The sequence below is a fragment of the Epinephelus fuscoguttatus genome, linkage group LG9 (assembly GCF_011397635.1).
Source record: "Epinephelus fuscoguttatus linkage group LG9, E.fuscoguttatus.final_Chr_v1".
Lineage (NCBI taxonomy): Eukaryota > Metazoa > Chordata > Actinopteri > Perciformes > Serranidae > Epinephelus > Epinephelus fuscoguttatus.
This window is the reverse complement of record NC_064760.1, coordinates 25,110,350-25,132,355: the sequence shown is the minus strand read 5'-3', so window position 1 is coordinate 25,132,355 and position 22,006 is coordinate 25,110,350. Positions and strand designations below refer to the sequence as shown.

General features: G+C 40.5%; 2 protein-coding genes across 2 annotated transcripts; one reads left to right on the top strand and one right to left on the bottom strand.

Moving 5' to 3' along the window:
- Positions 1-917: 917 nt before the first annotated feature.
- On the bottom strand, positions 918-9,886 carry LOC125894174 (uncharacterized). Its single transcript, XM_049585413.1, has 10 exons — positions 9,810-9,886; positions 9,618-9,660; positions 6,825-6,970; positions 6,543-6,675; positions 6,142-6,414; positions 5,742-6,044; positions 5,432-5,646; positions 5,235-5,351; positions 2,955-2,999; positions 918-2,778 (listed from the first exon to the last, which is right to left on the bottom strand). Exons 2-10 carry the CDS (start codon positions 9,655-9,657, stop codon positions 2,611-2,613), a joined length of 1,440 nt encoding a protein of 479 aa, XP_049441370.1. The 5' UTR covers positions 9,658-9,660; positions 9,810-9,886; the 3' UTR covers positions 918-2,610.
- Positions 9,887-12,079: 2,193 nt separating this feature from the next.
- Positions 12,080-21,665, top strand: LOC125894171 (uncharacterized). The gene is made up of 11 exons (XM_049585410.1): positions 12,080-12,157; positions 12,494-12,551; positions 14,032-14,046; positions 14,136-14,266; positions 14,352-14,487; positions 15,763-16,047; positions 16,239-16,577; positions 16,682-16,863; positions 18,723-18,824; positions 20,132-20,230; positions 20,705-21,665. The coding sequence occupies exons 2-11, from the start codon at positions 12,500-12,502 to the stop codon at positions 20,927-20,929; spliced, it is 1,566 nt and encodes a 521-aa protein (XP_049441367.1). The 5' UTR covers positions 12,080-12,157; positions 12,494-12,499; the 3' UTR covers positions 20,930-21,665.
- The last annotated feature ends 341 nt before the right edge of the window (positions 21,666-22,006 follow it).

Sequence of the window (22,006 nt, the reverse complement as noted above, 5' to 3'; positions counted from 1 at the left end):
AAAAGGTCACCTTCACTTCACAAGTCCACACCTCAGGAAAAGGGAAGTCATTTGGTTAGATAGTGAATTGGTGACATACTCTTGGGTGCCCACCTTGAAACTGTGGTGATTGTATTGATCTTCTGTGCTACTGGGGGAAGATATGAATTGTGGATATCTATAATTCCAGTTTGAGATATCTACAATTTAATTTTGACTAGTCATAATTCAAGTTCAAGATATCTTTAATTATCATCAATTGAAGATATCTACATGGTCCTTTCTAGATATCTTGAATTGAGTTTCAGATAGTCAAAATGACGTTGTAGATATCCTGAATTCGAATTATGACTAGTGAAAATTACGTTATAGATATCTGCATCTGAATTATGACTAGTCAAAATGACGTTGTAGATATCTGCAACTGAATTATGACTAGTCAAAATGACGTTGTAGATATCTACAACTGAATTATGACTAGCCAAAATGACGTTGTAGATATCTCAAACTGGAATTATAGATAGTCATAATGTAATTGTAGATATCTATAATAACAAACCCCATACACATGAATGGCAAAAATAGTTTGAATCTTACCAGTCAAAACTGAATTACAGATATCTGTAACTGTAGTTTTGACTAGTCAGAATGACATTATAGATATCTTCAATTAAAATTCATACTAGTCACAATGACATTACTACTAGTCAAAATGACGTTGTTGATATCTTTAATGGTAATTCCGGATAGTCAAACCTAGCGATTAAATGTTAAAACGGCTTGCCATATGTGTGTGAAACATCCACCTTTGAAATGTACAGCTTCTTTGCAGCAACATCCATACTGGAAGCATTGTCTACTGTCATGGCTACATATGAGTCTGAACAAACATGAATGTTAACTGGAACTTGACTTGTTGGCGGAGGCAGACAACCATGAACGATTACATTTTTATTTGATTTTCATATTTACAAAGCATAAAACAAAGTAAAATACCACATATAATTTCTCAGAATGTAATGATAAAAACTACACAGACACTTTGATATAAGAGACTGAAGGCACATGAGAAACAACCATATAAAAATACTATATAAGCTGGTAACAGTGGCTTAAATTGCGTGGAGTGGAGTGGTTTGATCTCCATGAGTGTTGAGGTCAGTTTGAGTCCTTAATTTCTAAAATCTGCTACAAAGACTCACTTACAGACCTCACTGTAACATCATCTCTCCTACTTACGATACCCGTGGCAACAGGAGAAAGGCAAAGTTATGCATTCAATACAAAACCTGAATCTAGCACACACATTTACATTTCATATTAAACAGAAATCCTGATCATGACCGTTAAGTCTACAAAAGCTCTGGCGCTCCAGTGAGTGAGCTTTGTTCTTCCTTACCTGAAAAAAAAAAAAACCTATATTACTTGTAGGAATCAACCTAAATTAATCTATGTCTCTGTATTACTCCTAGCCTCTGCTGCTGTGAGTTATCAAGAGTTACTGAGCCTCGGACTTCTTTGACCATACCACATTAGTGTTTGTATTTATATTAAAAGAAAGAGGACATCCCACATGAAAATCAAGATTCATGGTGTAAAAAAAAAAGAAAAAAAAGAGGTAATCAGTGAGGTTGACAGTGTCAAGTACTCGGGAATCATCTTAGACTCACATCTAAGATTTGATAAACAAGTGTGTAATACCTGCAAAAAAGTTAAAGCAAATGTAACATGTCTCCCACTTAGCACAGCCAAACTTCTCACACATTTCATACTGGATCACTACCTGGTCACAAGCCTCACAATCAACTATAAATTCTATCATATCACTGTATAAACAGACAATAAAAATCATGGATTAAAAAAAGAGGTAGCAACACGATGTTCAGCTTTGAAAGCTTCATGAGCTTTTTAAATGCCAAAGTCAAAGACAACGTCAACACACAAGGCCTCAACAAACGTTAACTGTTGCACTGCATTATGCAGAGCCTCATTTGGACCATCTGTCTTTTCTGTTAAAGGAGCAAAACTATGAAACTGTCTACCACTGAACTGAAAATGCAGCACAGTTTTAATGTCTTTAATAGAGGTATTAAATCATGGCTAAGAAAGAAACAACCCTGTAGACACACCTGTATTTTGTGTGGATGTAGTTCTCTCTGCGTGTGGATGTATTTCGTGTGGGCGTATTTGTGGCTGTATTTATATGTATAGACTTGCTGATGTAATTTCGTGCATGAGCTTGTGAGTGTATTTTCTTCTCTTTGTACTATTTTAACCTTCAAAAAGCATCCTGTGGACAGTGTTCACTACAAACACTAAACACAGCTCATCTGGTCCTTGTGCATAAATGTACAATTCTAATACTGCTGTGATTTCCATATCAGCTAAACTAAACTAAAAACGAAACTAAACTGCAATAAGTCTGATCACATGCATGTCAGTATAGTGTGAATGGTATATTGTGTCTTGTCTACAGGATCCTTTTCCTGTGCACCTATCACCATGACTTCACAGGTTTGCAGGAACAAATTTCACACAATACAATCATGGACTCAAATGGCTGTGTTCCCACTAGTCACGAGGTAAAATGCTGAATCCACAACTGCATGGCTTGAATTTTCTGTGTGCTGTTTACAGAAAGTTGAGTTTTTCTGAGTTGTAAACACAACTGGAGTCTAAACTGAGAGGGGGGGCAGAGGGCAGTCCTTTCAGTTCAAACTTTGGCTCAGGGTCCAACGAGAGACAATCAGCACCGAGTAAAGGAGCTGGATCGGCTTCCTGCCCTCCTAGAGGTGCAACCTGGAGAGAGAGGTGAAAGAAAAGTCAAATGTGCGTGTTAATAAAACAGTTTTGGTAAGTTTGATGCAAGAGTCTGCCAAAAATCAGTCCGAGAATGAGGACTCTCTTGCTGTTTATTATCATAATAACCAACATTTAATGCATTTACAGGGAATTCTGTATGTTTGTGTGTGTACCTCAGGCTGAGGGGAGCTCACATGGATATCCACTGGGTTGTATACCTGTCAGGTAAAACAAATGCATGCAAGTCAAAATAGGAGAACATACTGCAGGAATTTTACAGTGCTTTGGAAAAAGTAAACAGGTTGTATCATGTTAGCATGGATGCAATGCGTAGGCTACAACTTGAACCCTGTGTTCTTTAGCTCATGTGTGTACACTGGGTGGGGCTGTATTAATATTTGGAGCATTAGTGTATAATGGTAGGAACAATATTGCTGACATCAGGTGTTTCGCCCCAGAAGGGCAAAAGGTTTTTGACACTGTGGTATGGATTGTGCAACGTGCTGAAAGTTGTGTGTTCGCTGTGGATAAAAGATAAAGAAATGAACATTCATTCAATGTTTGTTTGGTGGTATGAATAAATAAAGTGACTCTTCTGCAACTGGAATCTGCAGTTTATTGTTTGAACTCAACACAACCAAGGAAGCTGGCATCAACTGTGGAAAGCGCATCAGCCAGGTCAGGCCGAGTGAAACATCCGTGAAGCTACAAGTAATAGGCTTAGTTCCTTCACCTATATTTGCACATTTTGGCAAATTGGCACCATCACAAATATGCAGAATTAGCTATTACCAGTTTCTGTTTGAAATGTACCCATGTACAACCAGCTACCACTGGATTACTTTCATATAAGAAAACTTAAAAATGTGACAATTTTCAAGCAAGGTCTGGAGTTAAAAGGAGTTTGTCTTTACGAGGATTTTCTCGTGGATTCATGGACGTTTATTCGCCATAGACGTAACAATGGAAATAATAGCTGTGTCTCAATTCAGGGGCTGCAGCCTTCGAAGGCTAGATTTGGAGACCAATTGCGTCACATCGGTGTGACCAAGGCTGTCCCATCTCGAGGGCTCCTTGAAATGCGGCTGAGAAATGTGGCCTTCTTTCTTAGAATTTGGAGGATGCAACGGATGAATCATTTGTGGCCTAGCCTATCCCAAGACACATTGCGCGATGATTATATATTAAGTTAACTAACAGTTGCTAACTTGCTAACGGTTAACTGTTACTAACATTACTATTACCTAGAAGCACGCGGCTTTAACAATCTTAATTCAATAAGTTTGCCTGTAAACGGTCCTCCATCAGCCTGAAATATATCAAACGACAGTGTCTCCAGCAATGAATCGTCTCCTCAAGTATTAAATAAAATATACATATAAGTAATAACAATCTCTGGGTCCATTATTTAGGGCTAACTAACTTACTAGCTTACTCCTTTTGTCAAGGGCAGCTGGGGTCTGGGCAAGAACAACTGCTGATGCAACCAGGAAATCCTTTTATTCTATTTTTAAAATAAAAGGCCCCACTGCCCAGTCTTCACTGGTTAGCTAATGTTAGCCTTAGCCACCCTGCACTGCGCACCACCCTCATCAGGTGGGAGCTAGCCGCTTGTGTAGAAATGACTGCTTTGGAAACATGGTGGCCACTCTACACCCTCCCCCAGGTCACCACGGTGAATAAGCAACTTTATTTTGACCCTCAAAACTCCTTTAACATTGTTTAGCCCCAGTATCCATGCTGACACTGCTAATGGTGTTAACGAAGCTAACTTTGTTATCACTGTTACCTCTGTGGGGTCAGCCCTATGTTCCCACATTTCTAAGAATTTTTTTTCACTGAAAATTAGGCCCTATGTTCCCACAGCCCTATGTTCCCACATTTCTAAGATTTTTTCTTAAAATTAGGCCCCACAGTTCCCATATTTCTAAGATTTTTCTCAAAATTAAACCCTATGTTCCCACATTTCTAGGACAAAATTTCAAAATTATCCCACAAGGGTTAGGTTAGGGTAGGGGGGGATAATAGGATGGGTGTAATTGGCTACCAAACTGGGAGAAAGGGGGATAAAATCTAATACAAATTTATGAAAAAGGAAATGTGGGAACATAGAGCTGTGGGAACATAGGGCTGTGGGAACATAGGCACGCTCCCAGCTCTGTTAGTGCTGCTTAGTGTTTACATAGTTAAAATGAAGCCACTTATTCAAATGGAAGGCAGGCACGTTTCAACAGCAACGATGTTGAGTCAGGATAACGTTATTAGCAGTAATATCCATATGAGTAGTGCTGCTAGCTAGCACTCACCAGACCTGGTTGATGCCCAGTGTGCAGTAAACTAAATGGTAGCATCCTAAAGACCAACAAGCGTAACCTGTCAAAAATGATCTCAGTGGTTAACTGATGGATGATGAGTATCTCTCCTTTGTTTGAAAACTTTTGTATAACACCTACCGGTGGCTCAGGTGAGGTAGATGTAGGTTCTGTAGAGATGAGAGAATTCAATGGCTGATTAAAGTAATCTGAACCAGGTGGAAGTGTGTAAGTCGGGGCTCCAGGTTGATTCAAATCCTGCAATTGGAAGGAGGATATTGAAGTAAAAATAGCAACATGTTATAAATACTTGAATGCTGATTTGAAGAAGTACTGACATGGTAATACACAGCAGGTCCACGTGCAGGTGCAGGTACAGGTACAGGTGCAGGTGCAGGTGCAGGTGCAGGTGCAGCTACAGTCTGAGGAGCAGACTCGTCCTTTATAGAAGAGCTCTGTTCACGACAGAACTTTCTCACACAGCAACAGATGACAATCACCGCAAATATAATCCCGAAAGTAATACCAACATAAATAAAGGTAGGAGGTCGTTCTGTAAGAGCAGAAGGGGGTGGATATGTTAATTAGAATCACGATCAGTCACAGTTGCTTCATACATTTCTCCAAAAATAAAGTGCTGTTGCTCACCATTGTATACCACCACATCCACCAACTGGGCCAGGTGACCTTCCGGGTCTCTGAATTCATAGAGACCAGCGTCTGTGCTTTCCACAGGATCAATGTTTATACCGTCACGCACCACTTGAATCCTCTCAGCAAAATTCCAATTGAAGTCCCAGTCATCTTGTTCAACCAGACGGCCTGCTTGCATCAAGGTTTTTGAATGAATTGCACCTTCACGTTTAAAAGTCACAGTCCACATGGTGTCAACTAGAGGATTTTTGATGAGGAGCTGCTCATTCACATATGTATCATATCTTCTAAAGCGCTCTGTGTGTGATAAAGAGTATATTGTATCAGAACATGTCATCAGATATGCAGCAGTCTTAAAGCTCACATGCAACTTTAATTAACTACCGAACGTCACCTTTAACTATGAGCTTTATCCTCGACAGTACAGTCTTGTCTTTTCGTCTGAAGTTGTAGGAGCCCATGTGTCGCTGACTGACGCTCCTAATCTCCCAGACATTACCCTTCACCTGCCCTCTGTCTCCCTTATTGTTGTCACGGTCAGAGCGATTCCACAGGACCTTTGGCTGGCCTGTAAATGTAAGGAAATTACACTCCAGGGATTCAGCCTCTCTAGGAATGTCAAAGGAGAACATTTCCCCGTAATACTTTGTTTCTGTTTCAGCACATTCTGAAAAAAAAAAAAACAGAGAAAAAAAAAGGTTGACTTTCTTCATGCTTTATAGGAAAATATATTTTCAAATAAGTTCTGTGATGGAATAGAGTACTTAAATATCCAGTGTAATGTAATATTCTCACCCAAAATTATCAGTCTGATGACATCTTGAAGTGTATCACTACCATCTGAGATGGAAAAATATCCATCATCACTTTCTGTCACATCTGTTAACTCAACTGAGGTACTGGAAACTTTGAGGCGTGGATCCTTTGCCTGATTTGGAGGACATCACACATACATTTATTCAGGACAGAGAATAGATTCTGTTCATTTAAAACCTGGTTTGCTCTGACTTTGTCATATTACAGATCCTGCAATGCATGGATGCCACAGTGATAGTTTAAATGCAAATAGCTGCTCACCTCCCCATTATCCATCACTAGTTTCTCGGGTCTCCCAATTGGAGTATGGTACAACTGACCATAGAAAATAGGTGGTGTATAAGAAGATGGTATTCTAAAATTTCTTCCATAGCACACCTCTTCATTCTTAAAACCAGCAGACAAACCTTCAATGAGAAAGATACAAGTTAAGAAGAGACAGATGTGAGGGAATATTAAGAAGTTTAATGCTGGAAAGCTAGTCTTTTCATAAAACTGGGTTGTCTATACAGCAGAAGGATACACTTTTAAAATTGGCGCTATATGACCAGAGAAAACAGGAAAAAGGCTGTGGCATTCGCTCTTGCTTTAGAGGTAGAAAACCTAAAACTACCAGTATGCGCTGCGCCACATCAGACCAATAGACGCTCCAGCTGGCAGGTGACTTAACGCGTACTTGTCTATTTTTCTCAGTCCTCCAGGAAGTGTGCTGGGCTTTCAAGCCAATTTTTGTAGCAGTCAAACAGTGGAATTACAACTTCTGAGTCGATCATGTGATGCCACTGGGCCCGACGAAACTTTTTCCCATAAACTCACCTTGTGGAAGAGATGTCTGTAAATGAGCAGATACATTTTCTGAGTGTCACAACCTCTGCTAAAATGAGTTGTTTTAATATCAGAATTCAATCCGATAACATTTGGAAGGTCTAGAAGAGTCACACGATTAATCAGCACAAAACTAGAAGTAGCCAGCTTGGTCAGCAGATGTCTCTAGTGTGCTTACTCTAGGGCCAAATGATGCAGATGCAGTACATATCATCTGTGTAATTTTATACGCGGCAGATGAACTTTTTTTGGCTTCATGTACCACTGAGCAGCTTTAATAGGAATGAACTCTGCCTCCACCACTGTATCCCATTCACTTTAAACATCCATGAGAGATAAGCAGGGAGATCTGGGCGCTGGTGTGATGGAGGAAGGTTTAGCAAAGTCCATTCACAGATACAACCCACATTATTATGAAACAAAATTGGTTGAAAATTGGCAAAGTAACTCTCTAAAGCTGTGTTTGGTAACATTCATTAAGGTTAATTTTTTGCTATATTTGCTGATATTGTTACTAAATCCTGGCAGAAGTGCATTAGACAAATGCAAATCAGAAAAGCATGCTCCTATGCCTCCTAATGTTCCTAATGGCATTTACAAAAACTCGCTGTGGCTAAACAAAAACAACCGATCAAAACCAAGGATTCTCTCGAACGCAGTTGTCAATCACTGCTCGTTAACTGCGGTCAAACAGTTTAACTAGTCATCCATCCATCTACAGCCGCTCATCAGCAGCCAGGTCACGAGGGAAGCAGGCCGAGCAAAGCATTCCAAACGTCCCTCTCCCCAGCAACGATTTCCAGCTCCTCCTGGGGGACCCAGAGGCGTTCCCAGGCCAGACGAGATATGTAATCCCTTCAGCATGTTCTGGGTCTGCCCTGGGGCCTCCCACCAGTTGGACATGTCCGGAACACCTCCAAAAGAACGAGCCCAGGAGCCATCCTGATCAGATGCCCGTACTACCTCAACTGACCCCTTTCGACACAAAGGAGCACAGCTCAGTTTAACTAGTCAGCGCTGGTTAAATATGAATCAAGATTGTGTTACTGCATTGCCTTTTTCCTGCCTCAGATGTTTTCACAAAAATATTTTAGTATACTGTTTAGCTGTAAAATGAGAAAGTTTGTGACCCGGCCACTATGTCTTCTACCGAGGCACCATAGAGTATCCTGACATACTCCATTACTTCCTGGTACTGAAACTGCAGAAGAGAGACAGAAACTGGACAGCATTGTCAGAACAGCAGAGAAGATCATTGTCATCTCTGTTGAACAGCTACAGCCAGAGGTGCACCTGCAGAGCAGACAGCATAGGCAAGGACTCCTATCATCCCTCCCACAGTTCCTTCTATCTCCTGCCGTCAGGGGGACAGTTCAGTAGCATCCGCTGCAGGACTACTAATCTGAGAAACAGTTTTTATCCTTCAGCGATCAGACTGTTGAATTATTCACCTGTACCATACATGAACTCACTTAGTCTTTTGACTGCATTCTTTTTCCCTGCACTTTATTAGGTTTTTTAGTAGCTTCTATTTTAAATTTATTCATTTATCTAGGCTATTTATTAGTTTCATACTTTTACTGCACTGAGAACTTTTAAATGTGCAAGTTTTAGACTTGAAATAGCATCTCGTTTTTATGTTTCATCATAAAAATGGCAATAAAAAGGAAGTCCTACAAATCTAACTGAGTTGCACCAACTACTATAAAAATGGAGGGAGGGGGTGGTGCTGGCTGTTTAGTGTTTTGTTTTTTGTTCTTTTTTCTGCTGGATTTGATCTCAATGATAGTAAGGCAATAACATTATTCACAGGACATAGTGGGAACATAATGTTCTGTTCAGTTGCTTTAAACGCTATCGACACAGTTGACATAACTGCCCCTGGCACAAAATTTAACAAAGTCTGGTTTGAAACCCACACTGCCAACCTGCAGGCGGAGAAAATCTGAATGAACTGCACTCAATGGAGCACAGGCCTGGAGCTGTCGGACCCTGGCCGGAGCTGGCCCCTGCTACGCTGTGATTGGCCAGTCTGTGACCGAGGGGCGGGACTTAACGCAGGTCAGTTGACCCAGTTCACATTAAAGGCATATTTGTAGCTGTGCAAAGCCCACAGTGAGATGACGTGGACTTCACACATGAAATAAAAATAACTGTATTGTTAAATAGTAAACGGGTTAAACCTGCATAGTAGTATTCCTTCTGGGGGCCTGTGTGATTTATACTCACCAAACAAGACGCAGGAAACAGTCACACATAACAACAGCATGCCCTGCAGAGAGAGAAGACGTTTTTCTTTTTTCTTTTTACCTACAGCACCATATTAACTTCTAATATGTTCACATCGTTTTTCTTAAACACAGAGAGCAGAAATGGAGCACAAGATGGGTAAAGCTGGCAGGGAACATGTTGTCTACTTACTGTGAAGGGGACGTTAAATTTGTTCCTACGCTCGAGTTGTGTTTTTTTCTCTGTGCAGACAACTGAACTAGGCGAGGCTTCCCTCACACTCTGTTTGCGTCATAGCTGCGCCATATGTGCGCAAAATGCGCATACCAGGCAGTGGTTCCCAACAAAGGTCACAGTGTGATTAAATATATTAGGCCTAGTTGATTTTTAATTATTTCAATTTCCTTGTGAAATCCAGCTTCTTCAACCTCTGCAGGCCGCTTAAAATCCTTAAAATTAAACAGTTCAAAAAGGCAAAATCACTCTTGGGATGGGTTGCTCATAATCATACCCAAAGTAATTTTTAAAGGGTTTTTCCATCATTAAATGTTGTTTTTTTTCCCCTGTTAAAGACTTTTTTCTGGGGGGAGTTTTTCCTTATCCGCTTTGAGGGTCCACTAAAAATCATGGATGAAAAACCAATGAGATTATACCACTGTTACAATCCCCCAAAAAACACAATATGCTCAGCCTTGAAAGCTTCATGACCTATTCTAACTAAAAAGCTTATTTTTAAATGTCTGAATGGTGATGCTCCTTCTCTTTTACTTTCAACAGAGCTTTTTACACCGTGTCTGTTGAAAATGTCACTCATTAAAAAAGAGGGATATTATCACTACAATATACCTATTAATAATTATTAATGTGAGTGTCATACTATTATATAGCCTTGTGTTATTGCATTGAACAGAAATACTCAAGTAAAGTACAAGTACCTCAGATTTGTAGGCCTACTTCAGAATAGTAGCCTGCATTTTGAGCACCCATCCTCATGTTTCTGTAAATTCCCTACAGATTCCTTTTACCATTTTTACATCTCAGGTTGATTATTATTGAACGGTGCAATATTCCTTTAGTATCCTAATTTATTCTTACCAATACTAGTTTTGAATGCACCATAAAACTTCAATTAATAGGCTGGGCTATTATTTGCTTAAATCACTGAAATCAATAGGCCTATATTTGGGACAGGCGTCTATATGGGACAGGCCTTTAAGTCCTTTCACACAAAACTGTTGCTCTGTAAACATGGGGAAATACAATTAAATTGTTTATTTAAAGCAGTATGAATAAGACTTGTGTAGACATCAGGCTTCAGATAACATATCAATAATTAATCATTCATTTGATCTAGCTACGAGAGACAGGGCATCAGAGAGAGAGGATGTTACGACACTCTTTTTAGGATTAGGGCACCTGGCATACCGACACAACACCACTTCATCCTGTTGAAACAACACTCACAACTTGGATTAATTTTAATGAAAACCCCTTTTTTGATTCTTTTGATCTGAGGCCCCTTACAGACTAAAGAAATAGGAATAACTTACAGGGTAACTGAGAAATGGACACATAATTTGACTGCTTGGGAGTCACCAGCTTTCTCTCTCTTGTTTACCAGGCTGGGAAATTTGAATGAATTATTCTGTGGTGCTCATGGTTTCCATAAAATGAAGTGAATGATTAAATTATGGATAATCTAACTGAGCTAACAAAATGTAGCATCTCCCGTTTTTATATGTCTTAAGAACTTTTATAAAAATGAACTGCTTGGCAACCAGACCAGGCCTCTAATCGAGACAGGACTTTATTTGTCAAAATGTGAGGCAACACTCGGCTAGTAAAGGGAGCTGGGCGTTTAACTGGGACCAGGCTTTTAATTGAAGTTTTACGGTATATATAACACACATATTGCACACATTTCTTATTCTATTTTGTATTCTTATTCGTATTAATGTAGGCCATATGTTATGTTGTAAATTGTTGCATAGCTAATACACATTATATATTTCTAAAACTTTACATACTGGCTTTATAAATTGTAATGCAGTATTATGCACATTTTAAAAATATTTTTTACACACATATACTTAGCAATTGATCATATATAGCCTATTTTAAATGTGTTTTACATTGTAGCATTATACACTTATAAAAATGCCTTTTTTATTTTTACTTTTTATAATTCTCTGTGCTTCACATAGAGATGCTCCCTCAGAGATCAACATAATATCAGTATATTTCTGATTCTGATTCAGTTTAATCCTGGCACACAGCCTGTCAGGAGGATCCCACGTTCTAACTGTGTACTCCATTGCGCTGATATCGTATTTGTATCCACGAACTGGCACAAATAAACGCAAACATGTGACGCACCTTGCGTAGGAGCTGCTGAGAATCCAGCCTACCGTCGCCATAAATAAGAGAAGGGGACTAATGCCCATGCGCGCTCTGCAGAGGACGTTGTTATCCTTTTATCCCCATTCACGCAAACATTCCCAAATACCTAACGGTGGATTTCTTCTTCACGCATCCTGCAGGTGAGCTGACACTGGATGCGTCACACACTATGTGATCATGTTACATCATCAACACTTGGCGATGTTGCTCATCGGCTGGGAAACATTGTTGGACATCTGAGTGGACATGACTTCAGACAGCAGGCAGGGCGTCACGGATCACTGTGACAGCACTGATGCCTTTTGGATGTGCGTAGTGTGTGTATCGCTCTGCAGGAACATCTCCACACTTGTCCTGAGCTCCCCCTTACGCAGCGTGTGGATTGATTGTCGCAGGTCCCGGGGCTTGTCTTAGGAGGGGATGAATGACAGTATGTGCTGTGTTTGTAGAGGAAACAATCTGGTGTGTCTTTACAGGTGAAGATGTCCTCCTGTGTCCTGCTCTCTGCCCTATTTGCCCTTCCTCTTGCTTTGGGTAAGTTCTTTAATATCATTTTGGTACCACGTTTAATAAGACACCCTTTGTTTTTTATATATATATCTAATGACTTAAATAACCATTTACTAATACTTCATATATCAGTTATAATACTCTCCTAAAAAGAAAACAATTGGGTTGCCAGGTTGTGAAAATCCCTTTGACTGGTGTTTATGTGTTTCTGTAATTTTAATTTAATGTTGATAGACCACCAGCTGCATTGGTTTCTCTGTTGTTGTTAAAACGTGGTTTTAACGTACAGATGTAAATAAGTGTCACAGAAATCTCGCTTGATAAGAAGCCAGCAGTTATTAAAAAGGCTTCTTAACATAATCTCTCAAATCCACAGTTGTAAATGTTTATTTGCTATTAATAAATGGATTATGGTCCAGATAATCTGCAGCTCTTATCCAGGAGGTCAGTGGTCAAACAGTCCATTTAAGAGTCTGTATTTCCCTAAAACAAAGTCAGTGGGCATAATTGGCTCTCCGGCATTAGGGGATTCATTTCCTGGCTTTGTTTTTGGGAATCACATTGCTGCTTTTTTTGTTTTGTTTGATTTAAAGAGCTAATAGAACAAATAAAGTGTCACAGCATCCTGTAGGAGGATTATGACCACAATGTGGAAAACCAAAATTGTTCTTTTTGATGACTTAGAACTGATCTACAAAGCACTAGTAGTGTTAAAAATAACACACTTTTCTTAACATTATTATAAAGTGCCTTACAGAGAATAGAAAAAAGGTGAATAATGCAATCATCAAACACATGAGATTAAAAAGTTATAACAGGGGAGAATATAAAATACCAAGGATGGAAAGGTAAAACTACAAGAAATATCCATCCATCTATCCAACCCTTTTCACCCGGGGCTGGGTCACGGGGGGCAAAGTACTCCAGACGTCCCCCTATCCAGCTATGCCAGATAAGATATGATACATCCAGCATGCTCTGGGTCTACCCGGGGCTTCCTACCAAGATAGAAGTATCACATACGCTTAAAAGCTTTCTAATAAAAGAAAGTTTTATTAATATATTATATATTATAATATCTGCTTATATACTTTTTGCCGGGCAGCCTATCTTGTCATTAGAAAAATGGCTGGTACATTTTGCAGCTCCAAACAGAATGACTGTCTGATTTTTAGGATGTTTTGGGGACATCCGGCATTCAGTATCAATGAGGCAGCCAAGTAGATTAGCTGTGCTGTTAATGTTATTGGAACTAGGTGGAACATAAGAATATCATGGTTCTGTATAGCCTGACCATACACGTACTTAAAATAAAAGCGGTCCGAAAATGGACACTTGGGGAACGCCACACACAGACCAACATAAACACCTTCACAGATGCAATTGTAAGCATTATTACAAAGTGATACCATAATTACTGCAGTGATATTGGAGTGTATGTGAGGTCTGAGCACTGTGCTGGAGAAGATTAATAATAATAGGATTAATTCTGCTCTCCCCACAGGTTGGGTTGTGCTGGGTGAGTTAAAAGCTACATTTCATTATATAGCCTTAAACCTATAAAACATGTTCTCTGAAGATGTTTCTGACTCTATTTTCCTTCTACAGGTGAAAGAGAAGAAGTCCAGATGTTGTGTGCCGGGAGACAATTTCGTCTGCCAGTGTACTCTACATCCAGAACAGTGACTTTCACACCACACCCTGATGGGCCGAGGCGTGTCCTGCTGGACAAAACCACTGTGAGTTGAAGGGTGTCTGTGCTTTTGTTTTTGTTTGCTTGGTGTGTGTACAGATTTATAAAACCTATTTGCTGTACAACTGCAGGTAAAGGACCCACGTTTCGAGTGGACCAGAGATAAGATGCTAGTCTTGAAAGAAGTGGGTCATGGTGATCAGGGACTCTATGCCATCAAACTGTCCTCTGGATTCACCTATGAGACTGTTCGCTTGACTGTTTCAGGTACAATAGTTTCCTCTTTTTTGAAATCAATTCCCATTTTCTTTTTTTTTTAATGCATCACCTGCCTCTTTGATTGTCTTGAAATTGTAAAAATACTACATAAAGTGTACTTATTTCAAATGTCATGTACGTAAAAGTACAAAAATATTATTAGCATGTAAAGGTATACTATGCAGGATTGCCGGTTACTGTTTACTTAACACACCCGCCAGCAAAAGTGAAGGTTGTAAGTAATGACTGAGAGGGATTACTTTGTATGAGTCTATAATTTTTTCCCCCAGGAAAGCATAGTTTATCTTTAAACTAACAAAAGTAAAAGTACTCATACTGGCCTCTGTAGTAACTGTTATGTTATTATATTTTGCATTTTTAGATTTTTGATACATTTGATTACTAATACATAAGTGCCACAGCAGAATTTTACTATTGTAGCTGTTCGAGGTGGAGCTGGTTGTAACTACTTTATATACAATTCTGTAGTTTAGTCTAGTGTCTCTCAAACTAGTAGTTGTAAGGTCCGATCCTCAGGGTTACAGGGGTCGAGAGATGATTAGAGATTAAAGTTCTGCTACACAAATAGGAATTCATGATAGGACATTTCTTTTATCTTTGCTTTTTTGTGAAATATTGGATCATTTGATCTCTTTAGACCTTGACTAATTCTTTAAATACAACCATATAAGAGGTGTAGAGGGGAAATGTATCTTTGTAGACCTGCTGATCACTCATAGACATCTGAAATTGAAAAAAGCGCACTAAATAGATACTGCTTTTTAGAGTACAGGGTCACAAGTCAAAAATGTGGGAACCTCTGATTTAATGCAATGTGTATTTTAAGCATATCATATGCTTTTTTTTTTTTTTTTTTTTTGCAAAATCTTAATCTCAAGTGTCAACATAGTGGAGTAAAAGAACGATGTATCCCGAAGCACAATTTTACTTAAGCGAGTACTTTGCTGATTTTCAACCAGCTTTGTGTCATAACAATTTGGGTAGTATGTGTGAATGAACTGTGATAAACTTCCCTTCATTTTACCAGACTCCAGATCTGCCAGCACTCCAATGGCATATTTTCGCTGGCTCTAGGGCTGTCGCTCGAACTATAGGTTGTACCTCTGTATTTTCGTTCACCCAGCACTACCATGGACACGAGAGTTTAGAAGCAAATTGAAAGAGATCTCTCTTTCTCTCAAACTCAGCCCAAACTTCAGTCAAACTGTAAACTAACATCATCCCTCCTTCTCTCTCATTCCTTACTCCTTCGTCCTTTTTCAGAATGCATTAAGTCCTACCACAGAAACTATGGGGAGAAATTCGAGCACAGCATCCCTGAAAATGGCTCTCTACTGGAGTTTTTACCTCGGGGTGCTCCACCTGAGGCCATGCCAGTTGTGCTGTGGAACCGAACGAACCCAGAGACCAGCGATGCAGGCCGGGGGCGGCTGCAGCGGGGCGGGAAGGTCTGGGTGGCTGAGAGAGTAACACAAGCAGACCAAGGCAACTACACTGTGAGAGACGACAAGGGGAAAGTCCTCTCCCGCAGCACCCTCACTGTCCGCGGTGAGCAGAGACAGAAGATTAGAGGATGAGTTTATGAAGCTGACTGATGAATTTCTTTTACTTTAGAATTCTATCAGCTGTAACATTTATATTTTTATCTTTCCCTTTTCACCTGACACCCTCTCATACCTTTACATCACCTTCATTCTGCACCCCTCTCTTTGTGGTCATGACTCTGCATGTGGATGCAGGACACTCTTTCAATGTCACCCGCTTCACCAAGGAGTCTCTAAACCTGCCCCTCTTTCTTCCTGTCCCTCATGCTCACCTCATTTTTACCCCCACCCGATATCCTGACGAATCCTCCCTGGGCCCTTTTGACCCCAAGCCCCCCCGTGGCCCTGTTCAGCTGATCCGTGAGGGCCATATAACAGACCACGACATGCGCTACAGGGGCCTCATCTCTCTGGGCAGGAACGGCACCATCAATGAGGTTGTCATTGTGAGGCTGACCTCAAGGCATGATGGTGTGTATGAAATCAGAGATGGGGATGGCAACTTGGTGTCCTCCACGGTCTTGCAGGTGATTGGTGAGTGATAACATGTGTTTAAATATTTATTTTGCATCTGAATTCTTTGCTTCTTCACATTTATTCCAATCTCTGTCTCATCTCTGTGTCTCTACTCTCTCCAGAAAAGGGAGGCAGATGGCGAGCACTTCTCAAGTCCATCACTGTCCCTTCTGGCATGTTCGTGTCACTGGCTGGTTTCATCCTGTTCATGAAGCGATACCCGAACTGCAGCATGTCGCAGATCATTGCTGGCCTCAGAGCAAACCGCACGCCACAGGCAAATCCTCCGAGAGTCAATATTCAGGTGAGGAAATCAGGAGAGTCTGGTTAGTGCCCCTGCTGGCTGAGACAGCTGTGCAGGCAGGTGAATGAATATATGGCCCTGTTTACACCTGGTATTAAAGGGAGTTAACATACATCCTGGATGGCAAGTGGACGAATCTAAATGCAAGTGTGAATGCACGAAATTGTCCTGGGCCACATTGAAGGACCGCCTCTCAGCTGACGTCTTTACTTATCTGACACCTCGCTGGTAAAGAAAGCTTTCTATTGGTGTAGTTACACAGACGCAGAGCTGAAGAATGCATGTTCAGTGAGGTAAAATTACTGTTTTTGTGAATGGAGTCTGGCTTGGAATAGAACATGGAAAAGTTTCACTTTAAGTTCAGTTTTAAATATTAAGGTTTTAGCAAAAATGCATGTGTTTGGGAAGTACTGAGCATACAACTGGATAATTGAGACCTGGATTATACAGCAGGAGTTGTGTCAGAGTTTCTAAACAGGTGTTTTTCTATAGTTTTGCTGTTGTTAAACGCAGACCCCTTTGACTAAAATTCAAGAATTCTCTCTATAGCAGTCATCTGTGGTGTAACATGTGTGTCAGTTGCTAATTTGTCCTGTAGGGGTTACTGTATTGTCATGGGTGTCTGCCAATATAGGTAGGAACCATTCATTGAGAGACAGGTGTTGCCAGACAGGGGAGCACACACAGTTTTTTGACGCAATGCCGGCCCACATCAAGTGAGGTGTATGCTGCTCTATGTGTTTTGTACATTTGAATGGTTAATGGAAACGGATTCATGAATGATGCAAACAATGGTGATAAATAAATTATGCATCAAAAAAGACGAAGAAGAGGACTCTTTGGTTTCACCTGATGAGCAGAAGTCGGTTAGGTCAGGCGAGCACATCCATTAGTAAGCAACTCAGACAGAGCATGTGAGCGGAGCGGGGAGCGGAAGGATTTTGTGTTGAGAGAGGAGCGGCTATTTTTTTTTTTAAAGGTGGAGCGGAGCCTTATCTCTTGCTCCAATTTCACTACGGTCACTGACGCCCCACCCAGAATGCATCTTTGCTCCTGCGCACACCCACACTATTTTCTTTCAAAACTATGGAGTTTACTGTGTACTTCAGAAAAGAAACTAAGAAGAGAAGCAGCGGTACCTTGGAGAATGGTCCCTAACTGCGGGGAGAGGCGAGAGGGCTTCGGAGGTCGGCCGCTTAACCTGGTCCGTCTCCTCTACACTTTGACTTATTTCCACCCTGCCAACAGCGGCACCGTGTAGAACGGTGCCTAACTGCGGGGAGAGGGCTTCCCCGGAGAATCTACCAAGCTCATGTTTTATTTGTGAATAGAAGATGACAGGTTAGGGTAGTACGACGCAGTTTTTTTGAGCAGAGTGGTGAACGAGTGGAGTGGGATAAAATTTATGATGGAGTGGAGCGGAGCGGAGCGAAGAATGCGCAGAACCAAGCAGAGCGGACGAGCGGCGCAAAGTGACAGGTCTGCGAGCGAGGAACGGAAATTTTCACCCGCTCCGCTCACGTGCTCTGCCCTCAGTGGCTTTAAGTTTTTGGATTTTCCGTTTGCTGTAGAGGCAGGCGAGAAAGTTTTCTTCACAAATTCAACACAACACAGGCTGAGTGATTGATATACAAATGGTCCTTTGGGGGTGAAGTATTCCTTTAATTTGTCACCCATTTGTAGGTTATGATTGTAAAGTTTAGATATCACACCCAGCGCAGAACCCTTACAAACTAAAGATGTTACTAGTTGCATTATAACAACATATCAAATCAATTGTGAGCTCTTCTCTGGGGCTGTGTCATCACATTAAGTGGCTGTGCTGAGTTTTATGTGTCTGTGTGTGTTTGTCTGTGCAGGACTACAGCCAGTCGAGCCCTCAGCCCTCAGGCTTCTACAGTCACTCTCAGCAGCCGGGAACACCAAGAAAATGGACTCCAAGAGCCAGTCCCACTCATACTGTAAGGCTGATTCACTGGAGGTCCAGTGTGTCGGATTTAGGGGGATATGTTCGTACAAATGGAATGTCATGTAATAATTAATAATGTTTTCTTAGGGTTTAATCACTTGAAAATAAGGATCATGTTTTCGTTACCTTATAATAAGCCATTTATATCTACACATGGAGCCGATCCTCATGTATGGAGGTCACCATGTTGCACCACCATCTTTCTACAGCAGCCCAGAATAGACCAAACACTGGCTCTCGATAGGGCCATTTGTGTTTTCGCATAAGCCACTGTAGTTAGCAGCCCATCCATGATGAGAGCGTCAAAAAACATTAATTTTTTTACCTGCTTTATTCAGTGTTTTAGCTGGTTTAAATCACCTGGTCCATTTGTTTTGGAGAGGAAGAGACCTCTGCGAATAACTGGGAACAGGACTCCTGGCAAAAACCTTCTCAATGTCTAGATCTTAAGTTATCAGAGAAGAAAGGTGAGCACACATTATCAGATGCTGGGCTAGCAGCCTGCCTACGACGAGCCGAACAGTGTTGGAGGAACACTGATTTGTAATGTGAAACTGCTTTATTCAGTGTTTTTTCCTGCTTAAATCACTGCGTCCATTTGTCCTGGAGAGGAAGAGACCTCTGCGGATAATTCTGGTCCTAGTACAAACCCCCTGAACAATGAGTGCTGAAGGAATTTTAACCAGGAAAAGTTTCAGCTGGTTGCAATCTGTAATCCTCACCACTAGATGCCGCCAAATCCCCCTAAATCATACACACTGTCCCTTTAACACACATATGGCAACAAATTAAATCCCATTTTGGTCTTAAGCTAATAGCTCTTGCCCAACCCATTGAAAAAAAACCCCACATTCATCCCATCCATTTTAGATAAAACCGTGTGCACATGGAGTGAATTGGGAATCCATAGTGTCAAAGATCTATATTGTGAGGATTCATTCACCACCTTTGCATAAATACAAAGAAAATATAAAATCTCTCAAATAATGACTTTTTCAGAAACTTAGAAATCAGGATTTGAAACTGAAGGAGGAGGAGGAGGATGACACCTTGGCGGATAATTCGTCTCACAGTAAAACCCACTTGAGAAATGAGCACTAAAGGAATTCTAACCGGGTGAAGCTTCAGCTTGTTTCCATCTGCAGTCCTCACCACAAGACACCACTAAATCCCCCTGAATATTACACAGTGTTGCTTTAAATGAGTTATCAGGTTTTGTCTCTTTGCTTGAAATTGATAAATAGCATTGTGACTGTGCGTGAACCACATGTGACTGTGTGCTGCTGTTTGTATTTCCAGAGTTACAGTCCAGTTATGGTGGGAACTCCGAGAGCTGAGAACCAGGAAGCACACAGACTGGCAGCTAGGAGCTCACCTTGTCATAATTCAAATACTGAGGTAATACTACTCTTAAGCTGTGAGTATTTGTATGTCACAGACTGAATTTTTTTTCTTCAAATTTGGCACAAACAACCACTTAGACATAAAGATAAACTAATTAGATTTTAGTGGTCAAAGGTCACTGCAACCTCACAAAGCATGTTTTGGCCTTAACGTCAAATTTTAAACAAGAATAAAATGAAGTGATGACATTTTATATCCAAAAGGTTAAAGGTTAACTTCACTGTGACATAACAATGTTCTGCAAAAATACCCGTATGTGCTGCCGGGTTGAAGGTGTGTGTGAAACATCCACATTTTGCCAAAAAATACACTTAATACCTTTAATTAAAGTCCTTCAAAGTCTTCACTGCTTATGTTATGAGTCTGGACAGACATAGATATAAACTGCAACCTAAATTGTTGGTGGTGGAGTACAACTGTGAGGCGGTAATTCTAGTTTAAACATGTGTTTTCATTCCTTCTATGCAGAACACATCTCACAACAATGAGGAAGAGAGAAGGATTTCCTTTTCAATGCCAGGGGCTTCAGACTGCCTCCACTCCTCTGAGGACTGTGTCCAATTCCAGATCAAGAAAGATGGAAATGACAAAAGGTGGAGCAAATCACAAGGATTCTTTTCCACACTGCCGCTAGACACGGACACCTCTGAATCCTGCAGTGTTTACACTTCGGAGAAACTGAACTTCTTATAAAGCAAAGCACTGGAGCAGAAGGAAGAAGAGAAAACGTAGGACGGAGAAACTACGGTATTGGATTCTCAGGTGGAGAAAGCTGTTTTGATAAAGAAAGACCTCACCTGTGCCTTTTGCATCCTAGCTTAGTTTCAGTGGTTTGGTATCAGTATTGCATGTCATTTTCCCATGTAATTTTCTGAAGCATGAGTTGAGCCCCACAGTCTCATGTTACATTTTTCTTGACACTATTGATGGTGCTCCTGAAATCTCCTGCTGTTACCTACCTCCAGACCCTCAGGACCAGTATGATCCGCACTGTATTTGCTGAGTGTTGGTGCGAGTATGTTTGTGATGTGATCTCTAGGGCTACGAGAAATTAGAGTTGAGATACAAACATTTGCAAAAGGGAATTCTTAAGTACTGTACAGTCATAGAGAGTTAGTCGACCTGTTTTTCTCCATCCATCATGTTAACCATTCCTAACTGCAATAACTATTAATTATGTTAGATGTCTGCTCTGCAATTCAGTGATTTTTGCAACGAGATAGTGTATTTACTCTCCAGGTGATTGTTGTAATACCTATGTGAGATATAACACGTTCCACCAAATATTGCAATAGCCTATTAACATGTAAACTTTGTGTTTATGATAATATCTTACCACCAAATCTTTCTAGTGACAAAAGAGGTTGGACTGCTGCTTGTGATATTTTTGGACTATCAAAATGGCATCTCTTAAACAATAAAATATATCTTTAACACACATTTTAGAGGATTTTTCTACAATGCACTTTCTGGGTGGGTGTAACTAACAATTATTTTCATGACTGATTGATCTGTACGTTTTTTAAATGAATTATAAACTGTCAAGAAGTGGCTTTAACCTTTGCTTCCCAAAGATCAAGGTGGCACGGTTAAATTGCAAACCCTAAGATATTATATTAATTTTAACTGAAGAAAGATCATTATAATAACAACTAAGAAGCTGTAAACATAGAATATTATCTATTTTTACGACTCTGCACCGGCGATAGTCATGGCTGGAGGCATTGCGATTTTGGGTTGACGTCCATCCCATTCTTGCAAACGCAATAT

Excerpts from the sequence above, each read along its gene's own strand:
- LOC125894174 (XM_049585413.1), bottom strand. The coding sequence starts at position 9,657 with ATGCTGTTGTTATGTGTGACTGTTTCCTGCGTCTTGTTTG. Across the intron at positions 6,971-9,617 it reads TGTTTCCTGCGTCTTGTTTG|GTTTGTCTGCTGGTTTTAAG; the intron begins GTGAGTATAAAT and ends TTCTCATTGAAG. Across the intron at positions 2,779-2,954 it reads TGAGCTCCCCTCAGCCTGAG|GTTGCACCTCTAGGAGGGCA; the intron begins GTACACACACAA and ends CTCTCTCTCCAG.
- LOC125894171 (XM_049585410.1), top strand. The coding sequence starts at position 12,500 with ATGTCCTCCTGTGTCCTGCTCTCTGCCCTATTTGCCCTTCCTCTTGCT. Across the intron at positions 18,825-20,131 it reads GAGCCAGTCCCACTCATACT|AGTTACAGTCCAGTTATGGT; the intron begins GTAAGGCTGATT and ends TTGTATTTCCAG. Across the intron at positions 20,231-20,704 it reads GTCATAATTCAAATACTGAG|AACACATCTCACAACAATGA; the intron begins GTAATACTACTC and ends CCTTCTATGCAG.